This window comes from Astatotilapia calliptera, chromosome 7 (genome assembly GCF_900246225.1).
Source record: "Astatotilapia calliptera chromosome 7, fAstCal1.2, whole genome shotgun sequence".
NCBI lineage: Eukaryota > Metazoa > Chordata > Actinopteri > Cichliformes > Cichlidae > Astatotilapia > Astatotilapia calliptera.
Window position 1 is genome coordinate 49,506,947 of NC_039308.1, and position 19,714 is coordinate 49,526,660.

General features: G+C 38.7%; 2 protein-coding genes across 5 annotated transcripts; one reads left to right on the forward strand and one right to left on the reverse strand.

Annotated features, from left to right (window-relative positions):
* Nucleotides 1–1,961: 1,961 nt before the first annotated feature.
* On the reverse strand, nucleotides 1,962–11,402 carry LOC113026484 (WD repeat-containing protein 78-like). 2 transcript variants are annotated; one of them, XM_026175331.1, is made up of 17 exons: nucleotides 11,123–11,402; nucleotides 10,839–10,968; nucleotides 9,488–9,600; nucleotides 8,370–8,449; nucleotides 7,981–8,137; nucleotides 7,165–7,304; nucleotides 6,933–7,055; nucleotides 6,575–6,763; nucleotides 5,942–6,078; nucleotides 5,590–5,676; nucleotides 4,810–4,961; nucleotides 4,548–4,693; nucleotides 4,014–4,126; nucleotides 3,795–3,893; nucleotides 2,627–2,850; nucleotides 2,348–2,501; nucleotides 1,962–2,090 (listed from the first exon to the last, which is right to left on the reverse strand). In XM_026175331.1, exons 1-17 carry the CDS (start codon nucleotides 11,149–11,151, stop codon nucleotides 2,040–2,042), a joined length of 2,124 nt encoding a protein of 707 aa, XP_026031116.1. In that variant the 5' UTR covers nucleotides 11,152–11,402; the 3' UTR covers nucleotides 1,962–2,039. The 2 variants fall into 2 exon arrangements, with proteins under 2 accessions (XP_026031116.1, XP_026031115.1); XM_026175330.1 differs by having other exon boundaries at nucleotides 8,370–8,452; nucleotides 11,123–11,399.
* A 1,081-nt stretch (nucleotides 11,403–12,483) lies between these two features.
* On the forward strand, nucleotides 12,484–19,374 carry pus7 (pseudouridine synthase 7). Of its 3 annotated transcripts, none has more exons than XM_026175333.1 (18): nucleotides 12,484–12,592; nucleotides 12,765–12,878; nucleotides 13,717–14,004; nucleotides 14,093–14,177; nucleotides 14,327–14,443; nucleotides 14,536–14,680; nucleotides 15,055–15,072; nucleotides 15,391–15,502; nucleotides 15,648–15,725; nucleotides 15,885–16,013; nucleotides 16,289–16,414; nucleotides 16,503–16,564; nucleotides 16,660–16,820; nucleotides 17,015–17,141; nucleotides 17,643–17,744; nucleotides 18,000–18,129; nucleotides 18,334–18,425; nucleotides 18,752–19,374. In XM_026175333.1, the coding sequence occupies exons 3-18, from the start codon at nucleotides 13,727–13,729 to the stop codon at nucleotides 18,886–18,888; spliced, it is 1,899 nt and encodes a 632-aa protein (XP_026031118.1). In that variant the 5' UTR covers nucleotides 12,484–12,592; nucleotides 12,765–12,878; nucleotides 13,717–13,726; the 3' UTR covers nucleotides 18,889–19,374. The 3 variants fall into 3 exon arrangements, with proteins under 3 accessions (XP_026031118.1, XP_026031117.1, XP_026031119.1); XM_026175332.1 differs by having other exon boundaries at nucleotides 12,484–12,588; XM_026175334.1 differs by lacking the exon at nucleotides 15,055–15,072 and having other exon boundaries at nucleotides 12,484–12,588.
* The last annotated feature ends 340 nt before the right edge of the window (nucleotides 19,375–19,714 follow it).

Sequence of the window (19,714 nt, forward strand, 5' to 3'; positions counted from 1 at the left end):
CACATATCTTACAGCAGGAAACAGAGACACTTTCTCTCGTGGATTGATGAACTCACCAAACACCGGGGCCGTTGACCGTTGTGAGCGCAGAATGTGCTCATCACTACTTCCGGTAGGGTCATGCTTAAAATTCTGATTAGTGGGCACAGTGATCTTCTTGGACAGTTCTGGACCCCCAAAGGCCGTCCATAACGCCCACCACTAAATTGTGATGCTTGATGATGATGTTCAGCTGATACTAAGAGGCCCAAAGTGTGGCAAGAGAATATGACACACCATAACACAACCAGCAGCAGCCTTAACTGCCGATACAAGACACAATGGCTCCTTGCTTTCATGTTGTTCTGACCCTAACCATCTGAATGTGACAGCAGAAATGGGGACTCGTCAGACAAAGCAACATTTTTCCAATCTTCTGGCTCATTTTGTCGAGCTCATGTAAAAAAAAAAGTGTAAGCCCCCCCCCCCCCCCCAAAAAACAAACAAACAAACAAACAAACAAAAAACCACTACATTTTGGGAAATATTTGTGGGTGTTTTCTTGTTTGTTTGTTTTTGTGCTATTATATCAAAAGAAGTCTTTAAAGTCAAAACCAGGATAATAGTTTAAAATGCCACCCAATGTGACATTTATTAATCAGATTTACTTAATTAATCCCAGAAAAAGTAATTATATTGAACATAAAAAAACCCCAAAACAAACAAACAAACAAAACACTAAATTTTTGGAAATGTTTGTGGGTGTTTTCTTGTTTGTTTGTTGGTTTTTGACCTCTGACATCAACAGTCACTGGTCAGTCAATATAAGTAAATCCTAATTACAACACAAAAATATTTTAGAAAGAAAAGCAAACTTAAATGATACTTTGCACAGTATCTATAAAAGGTTCGGAGGCACGTAAACTGAGTAAAAAGATGCCCACAGTGAGTTTCAATCTGTCTGCCGTCAGAAAGCAACATGGTCACATTACTTTCAAATCCAGGTTCACTTCCTGCTGTGCCACAATGCAAGCTCAAATCCTTTTTCCCTCCACAAACAAAAGCCTTCTGCCATTTTCCACAGTCTTTCATGCTTCTATCTCGTCCAGAATCACAGGCTCTGTCTGTGACCTATCATTATGGGATTAATTCTTCAGCTCCCTGTAGTTACTCACTGTTTTAATATAAGTAGAGAGGAGCTGACTTAAGCAACATGATGTGAGGATATGTGACCTTACGGCCACAGATCACAGTGGGGTAAAAATATAACAGATCTTCCTCGTCTGTCAGTTACATCTTTCAGTCTTTGGCCTGCTGGGAACAGTTGCTGTGTCTGAAATCTTAGCCCCAGCTCATACAGGCCAAATACAATAACAAAGAGGAAGTGGTTCAGTTTCCGCCTCTAACATTTCATGGTTAGATATAATGAAACAACACTCATTAAAAATATTCTGATGATGTTTTAAACTATTTTGTTTAATAGTGGTACTTTTTTGTATTATATTCAGCTTTTATGTTGAATTTTATATTGAACAAAATTTTAGGAAAGGCTTATGCTCCTTCCATAGACTGTATATAGAAGATGGACATATAGTAGCTTCCAGACCTCTAATGTCTTTACATTAGAGGCCTGGGAGCTTAAGCCTCCCTTTAATGGCCATCAGGGGGCGATACCACTTGTTTCAAAGAGGCATCCGAGTGAAACTTGCCCTAATTTTTCTGATACTGTAACAACCTCAATAAGCACCTTCCTGATGACTTTAGGGGCTCTGTCACTAGTTTCAGGCCATGCTGAAATCAACATGAAGTTTATTTTATATATTATAGTAATTATTAGAGAAACAATTATCCAGGAACCAGGATCATCCAGGATTATCCAGGATGTGCTTGCTGGTTAATGACTTGTAAGACACATTGAAAGTGAGGTTTCCCCGTCATCTTTTTGCTTATCACATTCAGTTAAAAATGAAAAAGAAGTACAATTCAAAGATCCACAACTTTATTTATCGCAGGGTACAACACATAAAAGTCAAAAGGCAATGAAACTTCTGAACAAAAACTTAGAAATATCTGGAAGTGGCATGTTGGATGATTTCATCCAGAGTGTCCACCTGAAAGAAAAAAACCTCAGTCTGACTTCTCTACAAGTTCTTATGTGTTTACACTACAGTAACATGTGCTCTCTCCTTTTTTCACTGATGTTTCTTCCTAAATGTATACCTGTTATATCTTCTAGGCAAGACTTACTATTCACTGTATGGCTGAGTTTGCATTCTCAGTATAAAAAACATGAAAAATACACAAGCTCAATGTTTTGAAATTATTATTACACGGTAGTTCTTATCTATTTCATGTACAAGAGTTTTACCTGCGTGCTTTTGCACACTCTGAAGTTCCTGAGCTTGTAGACTGTCACTTGACCTTTACTGTCCCCTACAAGGACACAGTCTGTCCCTCTGGCAAACAGCAAGGATGTCAGCCTCACACCAGGCTCAGCATGGTGCACAATGGTTGGAAACAGGCTGCAAAGAAATGTTTATGCTTTTAGTGAACACATATCTCTGACTTACACTTCAAATCAGGTGAAAACAATAGGTAAATTAAAAAAACCTCAAAGCAGACTGAGATCTCAATCCGATGGACTCACGTGCTCAAAATCAGGTCCCAGAGCTCCACCTGGTCTTCCTTAACTACTCCAAACAACGTGGAGCAGTTTGGGGACCACTTAACAAAGAACACGGGGCCTTGGTGAATGGACTTGAACGTCATCACAGGGCGGCCCTGCTTCCACATCTGGACAGTCTCGTCACGGGAGCAGCTCAAAAACACATCGGGGCTGAATGGTGACCATTCAATGTGGTTCACAGATCCCTGAGAGAGCAAGATTAGACATGAAGAGAAACCTGCCTCTATCTTTCATTTTTGAATAAATATTATAAATGTAGTAATAAATCAAATGGGCAGTAAAGTGACACACCGCATCACAGAAGACAGTACTGTTTGTGCTGCTGTTTTTTTTTTATTGTTGTCACTTTTATATGGATGCAAATGCCTACAATAATTCTGTTTTATATACTTTATTTATATATATTTTATATACTATTTTGAATGCAATCAGCTGACAGATAACATGGCTTGGTGAGTGATAAATGGCCCTAACAGCCCATCCAAGGAATCTGTGTTCATTTTGTGTTCAGTTTTCACAAATATGAATCTATTTGTACATTATTTAGCACCAACTAGCAGTTATTTGTGGCTATGTGATGCGTTTTTTTATTGCTGAAATTAAATTCTGACTTGCGTCTACATATGGCCACCTTCCATCCTCACTTGCATGTCCATGTGAGGATGAGCCATTCACTTATTGCATCCAGATCTCAACTTCTGGGTCCAAATAGACAAAATGTTGGCAAGGTTTACCAGTGGGTGATGCCATTTCCACTAAAAAAATATTCTGTCTTTGCTTTCATTAGATGATGTCTGATGACAGCAACTAGAGTAAATAGTAGGGGATAACAACAGTGAATGGCAACATCGGCACACAAGGCTAAACAAGGTCAGTAATAAGAAGCCGCCACCATTTGTCTTTGACTTTTCTTTACTGTTAATTCAGTTAACTAGTAGTTCTTGTATTTAAAAAGATCACTAGGCCAGAATAACCCTATCAGCTGATGTAAACTGATCCACTGGTTGGAAATCCAAAGTAAGCTCACTATCTTCATGCTGTAGCATCCCTAGTCTTTTGTCTTTATCGCCTTAACTTAAACAGCATTTTAAATATGACTCAGTCACATTGTTTACCCTCAAGCACTTACAATGTGCTTTTTGTAAGTGGCCAGAAAGCTGTGACCTTCAGAAAAGGAAGACTTGTGGATAAGGCCCTCCTGTGTGCCAACCAGATAAATACCAAAGTCCTGCAGGAGGAATGCAACATGGACGAGAAATTAGAAAACACACAAAAAAGACATTTTCACACTTTGATTACTGACAAGGCTTTTTTTGGCTAAAGTATTTGGCTGACTTAAATTTCTTACCATTGGATGGAAGTCAACACAAACAGCAGTAGGTTTGGACAGCACCATTTTTTTCTTCTTCAGGTTCTCTGCAGCCTCCTTACACTCTGTATTGCTCCTAAACCACATCAGGTCTAAGAACAAATATTTTTATAGACCATTCAGATATTTGAAATGTTACTGTTGTTCTCCATTGTAACACTTTACAGAAGCTCCATAAAATATAAAATAATTAACCAGGATTTGTTTTATTACTGCTATATTATATTCGCTGTATGTCCTCCACTCTCACTCACTTAGAAACCTGCCAAAGAAAAAATGACTATTTACACTTAGTTTTATGTCTTTAGTTTCCCAGAAATGTTAATTAGAATGTGAGCATTAATGGTTATCTGTGTTAGTCGTGTAATAGTTTGTTGGTATAGGCACCAAAAAGTTGCATTATGCTGTGAATCCGCTCCATACATGATCCAGGCGTGTTATGAAATTAGTGCAGCTATGAGGTAAAACTGTAAGTGCACAGTGGGAACAATAGCTAGGGGAAGACTGCAGTACCTGTCCAGTCAAGATTATGGCTGCTGATTGACCACTTGGCAATCCTGCCATCTGATGACACTGATACGAGAACATCTTCCAGTGATAACCTTTGTGGAGTCCAGGTGACCTGCCACACTGGGTGAAGATGCCTCCTGGAGGATTTACTAAAAACAGAAAGATCAGAGAAGCAATCAGATTATTTTTAGTGTTTTTTAAATCTTGACATGTTATGTATATGCTTATTTTATGCTAACACACATATACACTATACAGTGCTCACCTGCTGCTAGCAACACATGCAACACTGCTGTCTTGAATACAGATGTTGTAAATAGCTACAGTGCCGTCATACATTCCCACGGCAAGCTGGTCGTTAGTTGAGAAATCCAGGGATGTCACACTGCTGTGACAGTCAAAGACACGTTCTGGCCACTGCACAAAGGACACAGTTTTAACCAGGATACTATGGTTAAAAGAGCAACAACAAAAGCTGGGGTTAAAAGTATGGCAGGATGCTGCTTTCTGATATGTGCTAGGATCAGCCTCTTGAAGCACAAGGAACTGAGAGGCTTGAGTGCAATCGAGCAGTGGTCACAATATATGGCAACCCCCTATATTCTGCTCTTTAGGGAGAAGCATAATAGTAGTGGTTTTGAGCCACACAGGGATAACAGGAGTCGGTAAGGAAAGGTTCAAAATGCTTATGAGACCCTCCAGCAGCTGATCAGCACATGCATGAAGTACACACCCTGGGACACCATCTGGACCAGCTGCTTTCCTAACACAGAAACCTTTCTGACATCCATACAGTCCAGAGACTGTGTGTGTTGTTGGTGTTTTTGTACCTCTGATCATATTAAGATAAAAAGCATGTGGTGTGGGAGTCTCTTGAGGCACATCCAGGATGTTAGAAGTGATTAGCTGAACAAAGGCAATTTTTTTTTAAATCTTCTGATTAGCCAGCCCACCCAACCCTTGTAATATGGGCAAACTGAGATAAAAAAAAATGATAGCAGGAATAAGCAACAAACAACAAAAATACAGTAATGTCTAAACATACCATGATGTTTTTGATGGTCCAGCAGCAGATCAGACCTGGTTTCAGGCACCTGGAGTCAAAGTCTGCATATCCTACTGCCAGGATATCCTTACAGTGCACAACAAAAGCAGCAGTTTAAATGAAGTATTGTAAACAAAGATTAATATTGGTAGAACCAGAAAAAGGGCAATGCCTTGCACTTCTGCTTCATCTATAATCATTAATGAAGCTTTATCGTGTCTAAAATGCTTCACAAAGTCTACACACAGGAAAAATGTGTATCAAATGTTGCTTACAGACAAAAATGACACAAATGATAATGAGACTCATGACAAAAAATATTTTAGTCTTTGTTTTGTTTTTCTTTTGTTACCGGGTTGTGCCTGTTCCAGGCCATGCTGGTAATGCAGTATCCTCTGGTGCGCTGACAAGTGAATGCCCAGAGAAGTTCCAGAGTAGGATCTAAACTCTCCTCACTGTGTTTTCCATGCTTCATCATGCTGTCAGAGCCTTACACAATCAATAATACACTTAATACAGTATTAATGTAAATATGCTATGGTTTTCTAAAGGCTGTATATAAAATATGGACATAGCCTCCCTGTCTGAAAAACAAAGCCTTTCTAATGTTCAGCAGGTTTTCTTTCTCTAAGCTTTTTCAGTACTTTCTACTCTTGGAGGGGATAACCTTATTATACCCTCTCATACACATGGCCCTGGTTGTCAGTGTAGAGTGATAGCAAAGAAAAAAGCTGGCGGAAAGAGACATCATGAATGATACTTTTGACTACTTTCTTGTCACCACAGCATAACACACTTTTTTTTTCAAAGTTTTATGTTAGATGCTGCGCCAAAGAATGTGTGCCTGGTCTAGAATTAAACAGAAAGCCTTGCAAAAGACTGGTGATCTGTCCATGTTGTACTCTGCCTACCCTGTAATAGCTGGGATATGCTACCCTCCCTCAAGACCCTGAATATGATAAGTAGGAGAAAATGGAGAGTTTACCTTCAGATATTGGCGGCTGTCTATAAGCAGCTAACTTGGCCTGAAAGGCGTTCAATACAACCGTCCTTTCCATAAAACGTGAGATGTTTGTTAATAACTCTGGCAGAAGAATTTCTTTCTTTGGTTCTGGCTCAGGATTTAAAATGCTTCCACAAATTTCCATTTCTGACAGCGAGCTGATGGTGCTGTCTGAGAAAATGGTCAATGAGAAAATTAGAAATGTTTATTTTCGACAAAATTATTTAGAATAAACAGAAATAGGAAAGACCATCAAAAGTGTGGTTATTATATGACGAACAAACACGTATTTATTCTTAGAAGTTGAAAGAACTGAAGTACCAGCTGAAGATGGAGTTACCTATGTAAGTGGTGTTGCTCTTGCTGCTCACTGATTTCTCCTTGTGATCAGCTTCATCACCTTCAAACGTTTCATTTTGCTTGTAAAAAGAGTCATAAATGTCCCAGTTTGTAGCCACCATACCTTTAAATATGAGAGAAAAAATAGCGCGTTATTTATTTATTTTTTGATTTGATAACCACTAATTGTTGAGTTAATCAAGTGTGAGGTGTTTCATTCTCACTCGTCTTACCCTTTCCAGCAGTACCAGTCTTCTCACTCTGGATCAGTTTGTTTTTAAGGGCTCCGTTTAATGTCTGCATCGATCTGTCGATGTACTTATCACTACACGTTCTGCTCTTGCAAAGCTCAGCATAGCTGAGGTTTCTCTGTCTGCACGGGAGGAGAGACAAAATATTTTTTTAACTGAAGGCTAGCATATTTGGTGGTGGTCAGAGGGCCCGTTGGCGCCAGTGTCCGGCAGCCTCGCCTCTGTCAGTGCGCCCCAGGGTGGCTGTGGCTACAACGTAGCTTGCCATTGCCAGTGTGTGAATGTGTGTGTGAATGGGTGAATGACTGAATGTAGTGTAAAGCGGTTTGGGGTCCTTAGGCACTGAGTAAAGCGCTATACAAATGCAGGCCATTTACTATTTGCATCTTCACGCATATTGCATGTGAAAGGCTTTCTTCAGTGAAATACATAAAGTGCCGGTTTCTGTGCATGTCAGAAGTTGTGTTAGATTTTCTCATCTGTCAGGTAGGGAGAGTGAGAGACAGAACAATCATAATTTTCTTATTTTATGATAACCAGACAAAGAACAAATGTGACCTTGACCTTCAGAACTATTTTGGTGAAGAACCATTAGGTGATCACTGTGTATGCTTATGTTTGTTAAATTACAACCAATAATGTAGGAGAAATAACAATTCTAGTGAACTGTTGACAGGTGATGATGGACAGCCTCATCAGACCTCTGGCTGGATGAGCTAAAAATTCATCAAAATGTAAAAATATTCAATTAACACAACTTGTGATGAATGTTATTTAGTGTTTTTACCCTCCACTCACATTGCTGCTTCTGCGTCATCATCGACCACTGAGGTTATGGTGGGGGGTATGTCCAGGAACGTAATGGTTTCGGTTTCAGTAAGCGAGATGTAATCACATTCACCCACCATCTTCTCCCTTGCATGCTGTTCTGCATCATCTCCTTTTTTCAACAACTCTGACACATGACAAAACAAACGAAAAAGCCTAATTCAAATAAACGGCAAAAAGACGATGTGGAATAATTTTAAGTGTACTGTGTTGAATATAGAAGAATTTATGATTTGAGAACTACAATGTTAATGCAATTTTTAAACAAAAGGGCAATATTAGTACCATAAAGACAAAATCCCTACAACAATAAACATAAGGAGAGAATATATTTAAAAACAAAAAACAAGAGTAATCACGTGGAGGTGGATGTGTCGGTCCAAGAAAAATATCCTCAATCTCCGCATTCAATGAGTCTTGGGTAGGACACATGGTATGGCTGCTAATGAGACACACAAACATACATATTTAGTATCTATGTACGCTTGTACTCTGTATAATTTCCATTGTCACCATCACTGAGCCGCTTACTAACTTTGCCACTCACTGAAATTACCTCCAGATCTGCCTTTTGATAATTAACTTTATTTCCATAACAACAAATAACATGAAAACAAAGTGGATTCATAAGAGTGCAAGAGTAAAAAAAGCAAGTTTACACAGATGGGCAAGGTTATTATAGTTGTCTTGAACTAAATTAAAAGGTAAAAGTGACTTAAACTGTCTTTGGTTTTAGATTCTAAAGTACTGGTACTTGTATTTATTTGACCACTAACACTTAATAATAATTCTAATTGATGAATGGCACATTGATAGTTTGGATTAAACTGGTAAATACTTTTTACTACTAAAAAAGGCGGTCACGTTCACAAATGTTTTATTTGTGTTTTTAATGATTCATATTGATCTTCTGATTATTTACTTGTTGACTTTTCTATCAGCAGCTTCATTATCCATCCATCAATTAAGTTCTTTCAAGAAGTTCAGTTTATTTTTAAAATTTAAGTATTTTTTTTAAGAAATCTATTAGTAGAAGTATGTGTTTAATTTAGGAACAAATCCCAAAGGATCATCCTACAGACTTTTAAAAACATTAAGTCAAAAGGATTGTGATTTTTTAGCCCACATAAATGCAACCACGTAAAATTGTATGTTCCTATCTCTTTAAATGTTTAAAGTCTTATAAGAACTACGATAGTATTTACTGAATCACCATGAGGAGGAACTGATGTAAACGTGTGTTGAGACTGGGATTTCTACAAGTCTTACTGCATGTGCTATAAAAAGCTAACTTTCTAAACCACTCTAATCATGTAATATCTGCGTATGGAAAATACCACCTTCATCATAATTAGAGAATGAAAAACAAAATCACTCAGGAAACTATCTGAAACTGAACTGAATTGAAAAGATAAATGTAAAAATGACAACAAATTAAAGATATTACAAAACTATATCCAATGTGACCATCTAGTACCTTCTGGAAAGTTTAGGGATGCTGGAAAAGAGTTCATCCAGAGACTTTTGGAAACCTGGCACTGGGCAAACCAGGGGGCGGGGAGTGACATCATTGCCATCAGCATCCACCACCTGCAAAGACACGGAGTCAAAGTCACATGGTTGCCAGCTTTAACCAGGAAGTTTTAGTTAAAACTCAGTTTGTTAACCATAAGATGAGAGAACTTTGAGGTTTTCAGTTCCAAAGAGAGCTAATTTGAGGTTAGTTTTCTTTGAGTTGGCTGGTTTGACAAGAACCTAAATCCCAGTCAGAGATGAAAGGGATCAAAATGGAGATTTGTCTTTCTTCGTGCTTCAGGCTCAGAACAATAGCTGAACTGCGCAGAGAGTCCAGAGTTTGGGGAACTAATCTGAGCAAATAAAGAGTGAAATCCACAACAGAGCAGACATGTCAAACGGGTTTCAGGCATGAAGATCAGACCTGAGAAGGTGAAAACCTGCACAATGATGAAGAGGAGCAGTGTGAACAGCAAAAAAGAGAGGTTACAAGCCCGAAGAAGAGGTGGCAGATGTAGACAAGATGATAAACGTTAATTTTTTCTACTTTTACAGCAATTATTATTAAGTATTAAAGTTATTAAATCGTCTTTATTTCAGCATAACTAATACCAAATTTTATCCAAAGTTCATTTGTAACTTTTCCAGAATGTTCTTCTTCTATTATTTAGATGTGTTAGGTATTGCACTTTGTTTAATAGTCGGTTATATATTTTACCTTCACTATCAATAAGGAAATGACCTATATAATTTGTATCATGAATAAACCCTCTAAACTTAATCTTAGGTACTTAATATCAAGTGGAAGAGAAACTATTAACATGCATACAAACTATAGAATGTTTGCCTTCAAAGTAAAAGCTGCACCTTTTTAACTGTGTTGACAATAAGGCATAACTTTTACTTTGAAGGTGATGATTATGGTTTCTACATTTATAGTTCCTCTTTTGCAAGTTTTACTGCAGCTTGGCAAGTAGATATGCAAAGCAAATGTGGAAGCCTGGTTCTTCCACTGGGGGAAAACAATGTAAAAATTTTAGGTTACTATTCCAAAATTTTGACTTACTGATTGAATGTTTAAAATGCTGACTGATCTTGAGTCAAAGTTTAAGATAACGAACTTGATTTTTTTTTTTTTTAGTTATCCCATCAACAAAAAACAAAACAAAACAAAAAAACAAGAAAAAAATAGCAAAATAGTAATTTCTTACCAGCAATGTGTGGCTACATGAGAAATCTCTATAAATTAAGATATTAAGATATGAACCTGCATCACCATCATGAAGAAAGAGTTTTAAGCTAATGCTAAATACCCGAACTTTTCCAATAAGATCTTTATTTCTCCTTTTCTGTTCCTCAGGGTTTTCTTTTTGGTTATAACCATTGCCTGTTAAAGTGCCTTGACAAAGTCCTGATCCTGAGGATGTCTTTGTTAGAGAAGTTCTGGAACAAAGCATAATGAACACAAGTTTTAAGTTAGTAGCTAATCTGTTAACTATCACTGACAGCTAGCCCAGATAAGCTAATGCTATTATAACTTTCTCTAATCATAAACTTTACTTAATTGTTTTTTACATTTTATAAACAGTTAACTTACATACTAGAACAACCACTATTTTTCTTCATCTTTTCTCCTCTTCAATTTGGGGCTCAAAGCTAATTTTTCTGCAATTTCAGCAATGGTACAAAGCTAACGACCTATGGCCGTTATTTAGCCTGCACATGAAGTTAGTGTCACACAGAAAAGCCCCCCTCTTCTTTATGTCTAACAATAATGTCCTACCAATCTGAAACTGACTTCTTATTAAACTATTCTTGAGCGAAATGGTAGCAGAATTATAACTTCAAGATGGGAACAAGCAAAACAAAAAAGCTGAATAAATATAAAAGGTTATTCTTATATTACAGCAAAGACAGGATTTATTTTAAAGAGAACTCTTAAACCATATTTGACTGGTTATTCTACATATGGAGTCGCAATAAGCACTAAAATTAATGAGGCTTTAGCTCATGAAATGAAAACAATGTGAAAGATAAGATAACCATGGAGTGTGGAAGTCAGTATTATTAGTAGAGAAGGTGTATGAATACTCAAGTGAGCAGTGTGGTGTTGTAAAGGCATGAGGAGAGGTGTAAAGGTGTAAGAAAAATTACACGTAGTTCCACAAGGTGACAGTAAAGAGCTGACACGGTGCCGCTGTTATTATGGAGTACAACACATCACCTGGTGCTGCTGCCTGTTTTAGATTGCATTGCACTTGTTTTTATAAGACTTATAGGAACTGTAAAGGAAAATACCAGCGAAAGGAAACTCCACAAATGTACTGATCTATCTATTGCCTGGACCCGTATTGTTCAATAGTAGGCCTACTTAATAAACAATTGCTTTTTAAAAAATCAGCAGCCCTAAAAATATCATTTCTTTCTATTCAGTAAAACATTTGTCATGGTGTTAAAAAAAAGCATATAGCATAGGGTACCAATATGCTTTCACAATTCAGTGATCACAGATTTGCACTTGTTTAAGCCTTAAGCTAAGGACTGAGGACTTTGTACTTCTTAGACCAAACCTTTACAATCACGCGGCAGACAGGATCTTTATAGTGTAGATATAACATTGGACATGATAAGCTAATATTTATTTATTTTTTACTTTGAAGTGAAAGGTTATAATTAGCTGGTGTCTTACATTCAACAAGTTGTGCGTGAAAAAAACGCTTTAAAATAATCGATAATAATAATAATAATAATAAATAGAATAATACAGTCATGAAACCATGACTGTTTCATTAATTAACTGGAATATAAAGTACTGTGCTCCCAGAGACGTGTGGAAGTATCGTAGGCTCCATACCCAAGTGTGTTTCTTTGGAGCGTTATCCCACGGTTACTTGAACGCAGCATAGCTTTGTGATTGACAGCTCCTTTAACCAAGCGTTTGAAGTGGGAGGGCTTTAGGTCATTATCCATTTCCGGAACCAGAGGAGCACACACACATACACACGTGTGAGAAAACCTGGCGTTCAGTGTTGCCTGCTCTCTTCTGAATATCACCAGGTCCAGGTAGGTGAGTGGGAACGTTTGGAAGAGCAAAAGTCCTTTTTTTTAAAAATTATTTGCTTTTACCAGCGACATTTGAGTTCAGGTTTACAAACACGTTAACTGGGGGTGTTAGCTAGCTAATAGATGCTCTGCCGTCTTTGCTAAGTTTTGAGTGATAACTAATCCCCTTCATTTAGTCTTTTAAGTGCCTGCTTCAAGCTTGGATCCGTCAGGAAGTCTGTGCAAGTGTTTGGCGTTTGGAAAATAAGGAGTGTTTGCAGCCATATTTCGCTACCGCAGTCCCACAAACGGTAAGTTGTTGGTATTGTTTTCTAGGCCAGTAATGCCCACTTAGTTATGTTATCGTTACTCGCAGATACTGAAATGTAGTGTTCACAGTTATACTTTGTGCTTTCCATTTCTACGTAGAGTCACGTAATAACGGGTAACTGATGTTGTAGTACTGATGTTATACCATGTCATCAGTGCTGGTATCTTGCCACACGCTTCAGATCTGACTGGTGCGTCACACCAAAACAAAGCGTGCTGTAGTGTTGCACTTCGACAGTTTTGAGGTTGTCCCTGCAGCAGTCAAAGCAGAAATACGCCTCGCCTTGGTAGTGTCCACGAGGCGTCCGATTCAGATGACCAACGCATTTCGGTGGCTCCTTTCAGTGTGACGGAGTAGCAGCTCTACCCTGAGCTCCTCATTTCATCTGCAAGGGTATAGCCCACACACCCTTTGGAGGAAACTTCAGTTCTGTCAGTTGTATCTGTAGGCTCACTCCTTTGATCACTACACACGGTTCATGGCTGCAGAAAGAGACCATTAGAAACTAGAGCATTTGGTAAATTGACAGCGTCACACACGATTCAGTGTGACAGACTGGTACAACATCCATGCTATTGCACCACACCAAACCGTCAGTCAAAATATTGGAGTGTTTCTTTAACCTGATTTTAAAAAAAATGAAATGAATAAAGCATACCATTCAGACTAAAACAGGAGAAAGTGCTGGGCTGTAAACAAGCAAGCTGATGTTTAAAAAAAAAACCCAAAACAAATCACACAAAAATACCACACCATGAGACTCGGGTTTTATATATGTGTGCGGCTCATACTGTTAACTAAATTCCTTATTGCTCCAGCTGGGCACTAATGGCTGAATCCGACCCTGTGACCGTCGTCGTCCCAGTTGGAGAAAAGCGAGGGTGCCCGGAAGATGAAAAAGATGATGCACCATCAAAGAAACCAAAATTTGAGAGCGATCCTCCGCAGCAAGATGAGATGGACGAGCCCGAGGGGGACGCAAGTGATGGAGAGGAGGATGGTGACACATTTGCTAACATGATGAAGCATGGTCTCACCGAGCTCGATGTTGGCATCCTAAAGTATGTCAGTGACCACGAAGGCTTCTCTGGAGTCCTGAAGGAAAGGTTTGTTTGTCATCTGGAGTTAATGAAGGATTTAAAGAGTTTGCTTAACAAAGAGTAACCAATCCCTTTCTTTGTTTTTTGCACTCAGATATTCTGATTTTGTTGTGCATGAAATCAACAAAAATGGCAAGATTGTGCATTTGGATGACCTCTCTGTCCCGGCGGAGGCTGAGGTAACGTTGCTTCTTCTGCTATTTTAACAAGCCTCAGATTCATCATGAAGGCACACTTCGCATTAACAAAATAAGACTAAAGAGAACTCCAGGATCGGGTTACATAATACTCTCCAATATGGTTTTTGGTTTGTTTTTCTGCTGTTTAGGAAGCCCAAGAACCTGAACAACAGCCAAAAGAATGTGACCTGCTAACTGAAGAGCAGAAAAAGCAGCTTGGAGAGCTTCAGCTGTTCAAGAACAAAGAGGGAAATGTCTCAATTGAGGTAACAGGTTAAAAGGAGTGCTCCAATAAAAAACACACAAAAATCCATAAAACTAGCTGACAGCTTTATGTAATGTTCTTATTCATTTATAGGTACTGGATGATTCTAAAGAGAAACGGACATTGGTCCACAAAGCCATCAAGAATCAGTTTCCTGGTTTGGAAACAAAGACTGAAGAGAGGGAAGGGCGGAAGTTTATAGTGGCTTATCATGCTGCTGGGAAGAAGGCTTTAGCAGGTATGTGGATCTCAGGATGGAAGGCCAAACTAAGTTAATGTTTTAGGAATGTTAATGAAATTTATTGCACGCCTTCCTCACTTCAGCTTATATTTTATCTACTGCAGTGCATGTAGCCCGAGCAGTAAAATACGATGCATGCGCTTTTGTGTAAGCATGGTCAACACACCTGCATGTTTCTACTGAGACCTTTACTCAACACCACAAAGGATGGTAGAGATTAGCAGAGCCACACAGGCCAAAAGTTTAAATATCACACTTCACTCCAGGCCCATGCATGAGATCTCACCCCTGACAACTCTACCCACAGACCATAAGACTCTCTTTCTTAGTAACATTATTCTATCCTCCTTTTGCTCTTCTCTGGTGGATAGAAGTCAAAACAACTACAGGTAAGAACTTATTCTCCTCCCAGCACCAGAGGAAATGGTTAAAAGCCGTGTGGAGTTGGGTTACACTTAGCTTAGGATAAAATACTGTGTCGTAAAATCAGCTTTAATATCGTGTGTCCATGTCGTTTTGCCATTAAGTGATTGGATCTGAGTGCCAAAGCAAGGTTGTTGGCTAACTGCTGAGATATGTTTGGAAGTACAGGATCTATAATGAGTATTTCTATAATATTGGGGACTTATAAAGTACATGCTATGTTTTAATATTAAAAAACATCACAGCATGTTTTTCATCACACCATTTTTCTGTCTCCACAAAAGCTCCAAGGAAACACTTTTGGCCCAAAAACCGTGGCAGTTTCTGCCACTTTGTTCTGTATAAGGAGAACAAAGACACCATGGATGCTATCAATGTGCTTTCAAAGTTCCTCAGGTAGGAGACGTGTGTGTTTTTTAGTTTGTTTTATAAAAAGTAAGGATCATTCATTGATAAAAGAGCCAACACGCTAACGGATGTGTGAAATGTTTTTTGCAGTTAAGTTTTGCAGCCCTATGTATAATGATGGATGTCTCTCTAGGCTTAGACCCAACATGTTTTCCTACATGGGAACCAAGGACAAGAGGGCCATTACTGTGCAGGAGATAGCGGTGCTCAAGTGAGTGTTATAATGCAGAGCCCTGCAGTTACTAGTGTGCAGATATTTTTGTTTTTTTGATGATTATGCTAGATGTGTGTTGTTATTGATTCTAATTTATCTCTGATGGGTTCTTGCACAGGATCGGTAATTATAACAGCCTCTTCTTTGTTCACTTAGGATCACTGCAGAGAGGCTGGCTCACCTCAACAAGTGCCTCATGAACCTCAAGCTTGGAAACTTTTGCTACAAAAATCACCCTCTAAAGCTGGGGGAACTGCAGGGAAACCATTTCACTGTGGTGATAAGGTCAGCAGGTGTTAATATACACAGTGCTTGTTTCAGAAATAGATTTTAAAAGCTCGGCATTTGTTAAACTGCCAATTTGAACTGAGGTCACCTTTATTGGCAGTCTCTTCCTGTTTAAAGGGAAGTTTTGTCCTCACTGTGATCAAGTGTTTTCTCCAGGTGGATTAAAGGAAACAGAGTTAAATTGTCCTGCAAAACCATGATGCATTTTTTTAAAATTGCTTTTCAGGGTAAAGTGTTCAATGGCTCATTGTTTTTTGTCTTTGTGTTTGCAGGAACATCACAGGAACAGACGAGCAGGTTGATCAGGCAATGAAATCCCTCAAGCAGACAGGTTTCATAAACTACTACGGCATGCAGCGTTTTGGCACAACAGCTGTGCCCACGCATCACGTGGGCAGGTGAGGTCATGACATGGAGATTGTTGCGTAAATTATATAACTATAGGACCATAAACTATAGTGTTTTCCCTCAATTTGTTGGGGACAGGGCTATTCTGAAAAACGACTGGAATGAGGTGATGGATTTGATTCTGAAACCCCGTCCTGGAGGTAAATGTACCACCCTCACTCTGTTTTCTGCTGCAGTTGAAGCGGTTGCAAAAAGTATTTCAAGTTTCCCATTGTCTCGTTTTTTTCTTTTACAGCGGAGAAAGAATTTCTGGTCCGCTGCAGGGAAGAGTGGGCAAAGACTCAGGATCCGGAGGCAGCACTGAAAAAGCTTCCCAACAAGCGCTGTGTGGAAGGACAGCTGCTGAGAGGCCTGTCTATGTATGGCAAGAAAAACATCGTCACTGCATTTGGACTGGTTGGTTTTCTATTGCAGTCTTGTAACAAGTTGATGCAGCAGAACCAAAGGCTTTACCTTAATTATTCCGCAAATAAATCTTCCTTGTTTACAAGTTACAGTTACCCGTGAAACAATTCAGTCAGAGATTCAGACGTACCTCTAGCCTCAATGGAAATTAAATTTTGTGCTCACGCTCTTTTGCTCTTCTCTAGATCCCCCGGAACAACCGCCTGATGTACATCCACAGCTACCAGAGCAGAGTGTGGAACACCATGGTGAGCCGCAGAATTGAAGCCTTCGGTCTGAAGGCTGTGAAGGGAGACCTGGTACTCAAAGGAAGTAAGTTGGCCTTTAAATCACCTGCCTAATGTTGATTATTAAGAGTGGGACACTGTGGGATATGTACAGTAAACTGTAGCTTTTAACCTGGATTCTGTACAGGTCAGTAAATGGGATACAAAGTGTCTTGTTAGCAAACTTTAAATGAGTTGAAAAGTGATTTTCACCCAAGGATCAACATACATGTCTATGTTTGGATATCTTCTCAGGAAGAGGAAGTGTGTTAATGTAGAGTGGGTACATTTTATCCTGAACAAATTCAGGTTGGGCGGGTCACATTTAGTAGTGGTCACACTTGCTCTGTGCTCATTTTAGCCATGCACAATCTGTCCTCACAGAGAGGCCACCTTTTAAAAGCATAAGAATGATACAGATGCATTAAAACACAAGTGCAATGTAGGATTAGAAACCTGAAAGGCTTATTGAGTTTCCAACAAAAAAACAACTGGTCATTTTTTTTCTTTCTTATGATATCATCTTCCAAATGTTATGTTTCCAAAGCCACAGCACACGTGCTGTCTGCAGAGGAGGCAGAGAATCAATCCATCCACAACATTGTGATGCCACTTCCAGGGTTTGATGTCATTTACCCCACACACCACAGTAAGTATAGGCTATGTATAATGCAGAGTTCAGTTTTTATAGCATATAACCCAAATTAACATTGGGTTGTTTTAACACTAATGTATTTAAGATGGTAACACCTGTATAACAAAGTAACGGGTGCTTCCGGTGGAATAGTCTGAGTGGTTTAATAAAATAAAAATTGACATAAAACATTAAATAAACTTACAGCAGAGGAGAAAATTGTTTTGTTTTGTGTTACATTGTCAGTCATACCTGTGTGTTTTGTTTTAGTCGGAGAAGGTTACAGAGAGCTGCTCACTGCAGACGGGCTGGACATCGACAACATGAGGCACAAAGTGAAGGACTACTCTCTGGCCGGAGCCTACAGGCGCATCATCATCAGACCCGCTGATGTCAGCTGGTCAGCACCTCTCACTGCCTTTTTCACACAATGCAGTGCATGACTTGTAACAATCACAATTACTGTTGTGCTTTGCTCTTTCACAGTTAAACATAATGGTAGTGATAGATTAATTGTGTACTGCTCTTACTGAATGCTTTGTTAAACTGTTGCTCTGTTTACTGTAGTACTACATTTCCTTGTATTTGTCGCTGTTCTGTGCAGGGAGGTCATTAATTACGATGACCCCAGGGTGTCTCTGGTGCATAGTGATTTTGAGAAACTAGAGAACAAACCCGCACCTGTCTTCAACAAAGGTAAACTTATTTTTACGCCTGTTTAGATTTGTGTCAACGATGGATGTAAAATTTTATTTAATTTCCATAGATTAAAACTTTTAAACTTGCAGGCATAAGTCAAGTATGTATAAACTCAGTTTATTTAAAAGGGAAACTGACAATAAAACTTACAATATGAGATCATTTCAAGGGCAGATTTTGAATGAAGTACAATAATAAATGGAGGACATGTATGATATCCAACAATCAAAAGCATGAATTATTTATTTTACTAGTTAAAGTAGAAGAAATAATGTTTTGTTTACAACCTGCATAAACTGTGCCACTCTCCTTCCTCCTGACAGAGGGGAAATATCGCGCTCTGCGGATGGAGTTCTCGCTGCCTCCATCGACCTACGCTACTATGGCAATCAGAGAAGTCCTCAAGCTGGACACCAGCATCAAGAAACAGACGCAGCTTAACACGACCTGGTTTAACTGAGACCACGACACCTTCAGGCATGAACTGGACTGTTGATGCAGTGGCTGCTTACTGTTGTTTTTAAGTCATGTGTAGTATGTGTGTATGAGAGAGCATTTGGGTTTTATACAAACCCAAAGATAATTTCTTTGACGTACAAAGAGCAACAGTTTATAATTATTGAACTTTTTTATGTTTTTATTTGCTTTGACAGGTTTTTGTGCTGCACATTGCGATTTCACATATTTTGACAAGATTTAAATATGTTGTGTGCTTTCAGGGCACTCACACATTCAATAACTACTGCTGCTGGTTTTGTACAGAGATGAGAACTTCTTTTTAGCTCAAAGCTAATAGCATAAGTTTTTTTGAGAAGGAAGAGCAATTTAAATTGTTGAGAGAATCGGCACAGTGTGTGTGTATGAACAAAAAAATCTGAAATATTATTTTTCTTTTTTTGTCCTTCCACTTGTAAAAGTGGTAATAAAGCTGTTATCTCTCCTTTCAGTCTTTTCCTCTGCAAGATGTTGTGATTGCAATGAGTACAGTAACACTGTCTCCCTCTAGTGGTTGACCTCTACTACCAAAACAAAAGTGAACAGATCCAGACTACTGATCCTACTGGACACAGTAGTGGTGGAAGAAGCACTATTTTATTTTTTGTATTCCATTTTATATCACTACAGATAAGCTTAGTTCACATTTAGTGGGGGGGTTGAGATCCAAATGTACAAAATATTAATATTTGATTCTGAAGCATAATTAGTTGCCTGCTAATAAAACTGAAGTACGGTTGAGTACTACAGTACAGTACAGTACAGACTGTTCAACACTCTCAGGTGTAAGC

What these genes read in the sequence shown, in the direction of transcription:
- LOC113026484 (XM_026175330.1), bottom strand. Translation starts at nt 11,151, where the DNA reads ATGAAGAAAAATAGTGGTTGTTCTAGTAT. An exon ending in GCATGTGTTGCTAGCAGCAG is followed by an intron (nt 4,694 to 4,809) that starts GTGAGCACTGTA and finishes TTCTGTTTTTAG; the next exon opens with TAAATCCTCCAGGAGGCATC. An exon ending in CCATAATCTTGACTGGACAG is followed by an intron (nt 4,127 to 4,547) that starts GTACTGCAGTCT and finishes ATTTGTTCTTAG; the next exon opens with ACCTGATGTGGTTTAGGAGC.
- pus7 (XM_026175333.1), top strand. Translation starts at nt 13,727, where the DNA reads ATGGCTGAATCCGACCCTGTGACCGTCGTCGTCCCAGTTGGAGAAAAG. An exon ending in TCTGGAGTCCTGAAGGAAAG is followed by an intron (nt 14,005 to 14,092) that starts GTTTGTTTGTCA and finishes TTTTGCACTCAG; the next exon opens with ATATTCTGATTTTGTTGTGC. An exon ending in CATTTACCCCACACACCACA is followed by an intron (nt 17,745 to 17,999) that starts GTAAGTATAGGC and finishes GTTTTGTTTTAG; the next exon opens with TCGGAGAAGGTTACAGAGAG.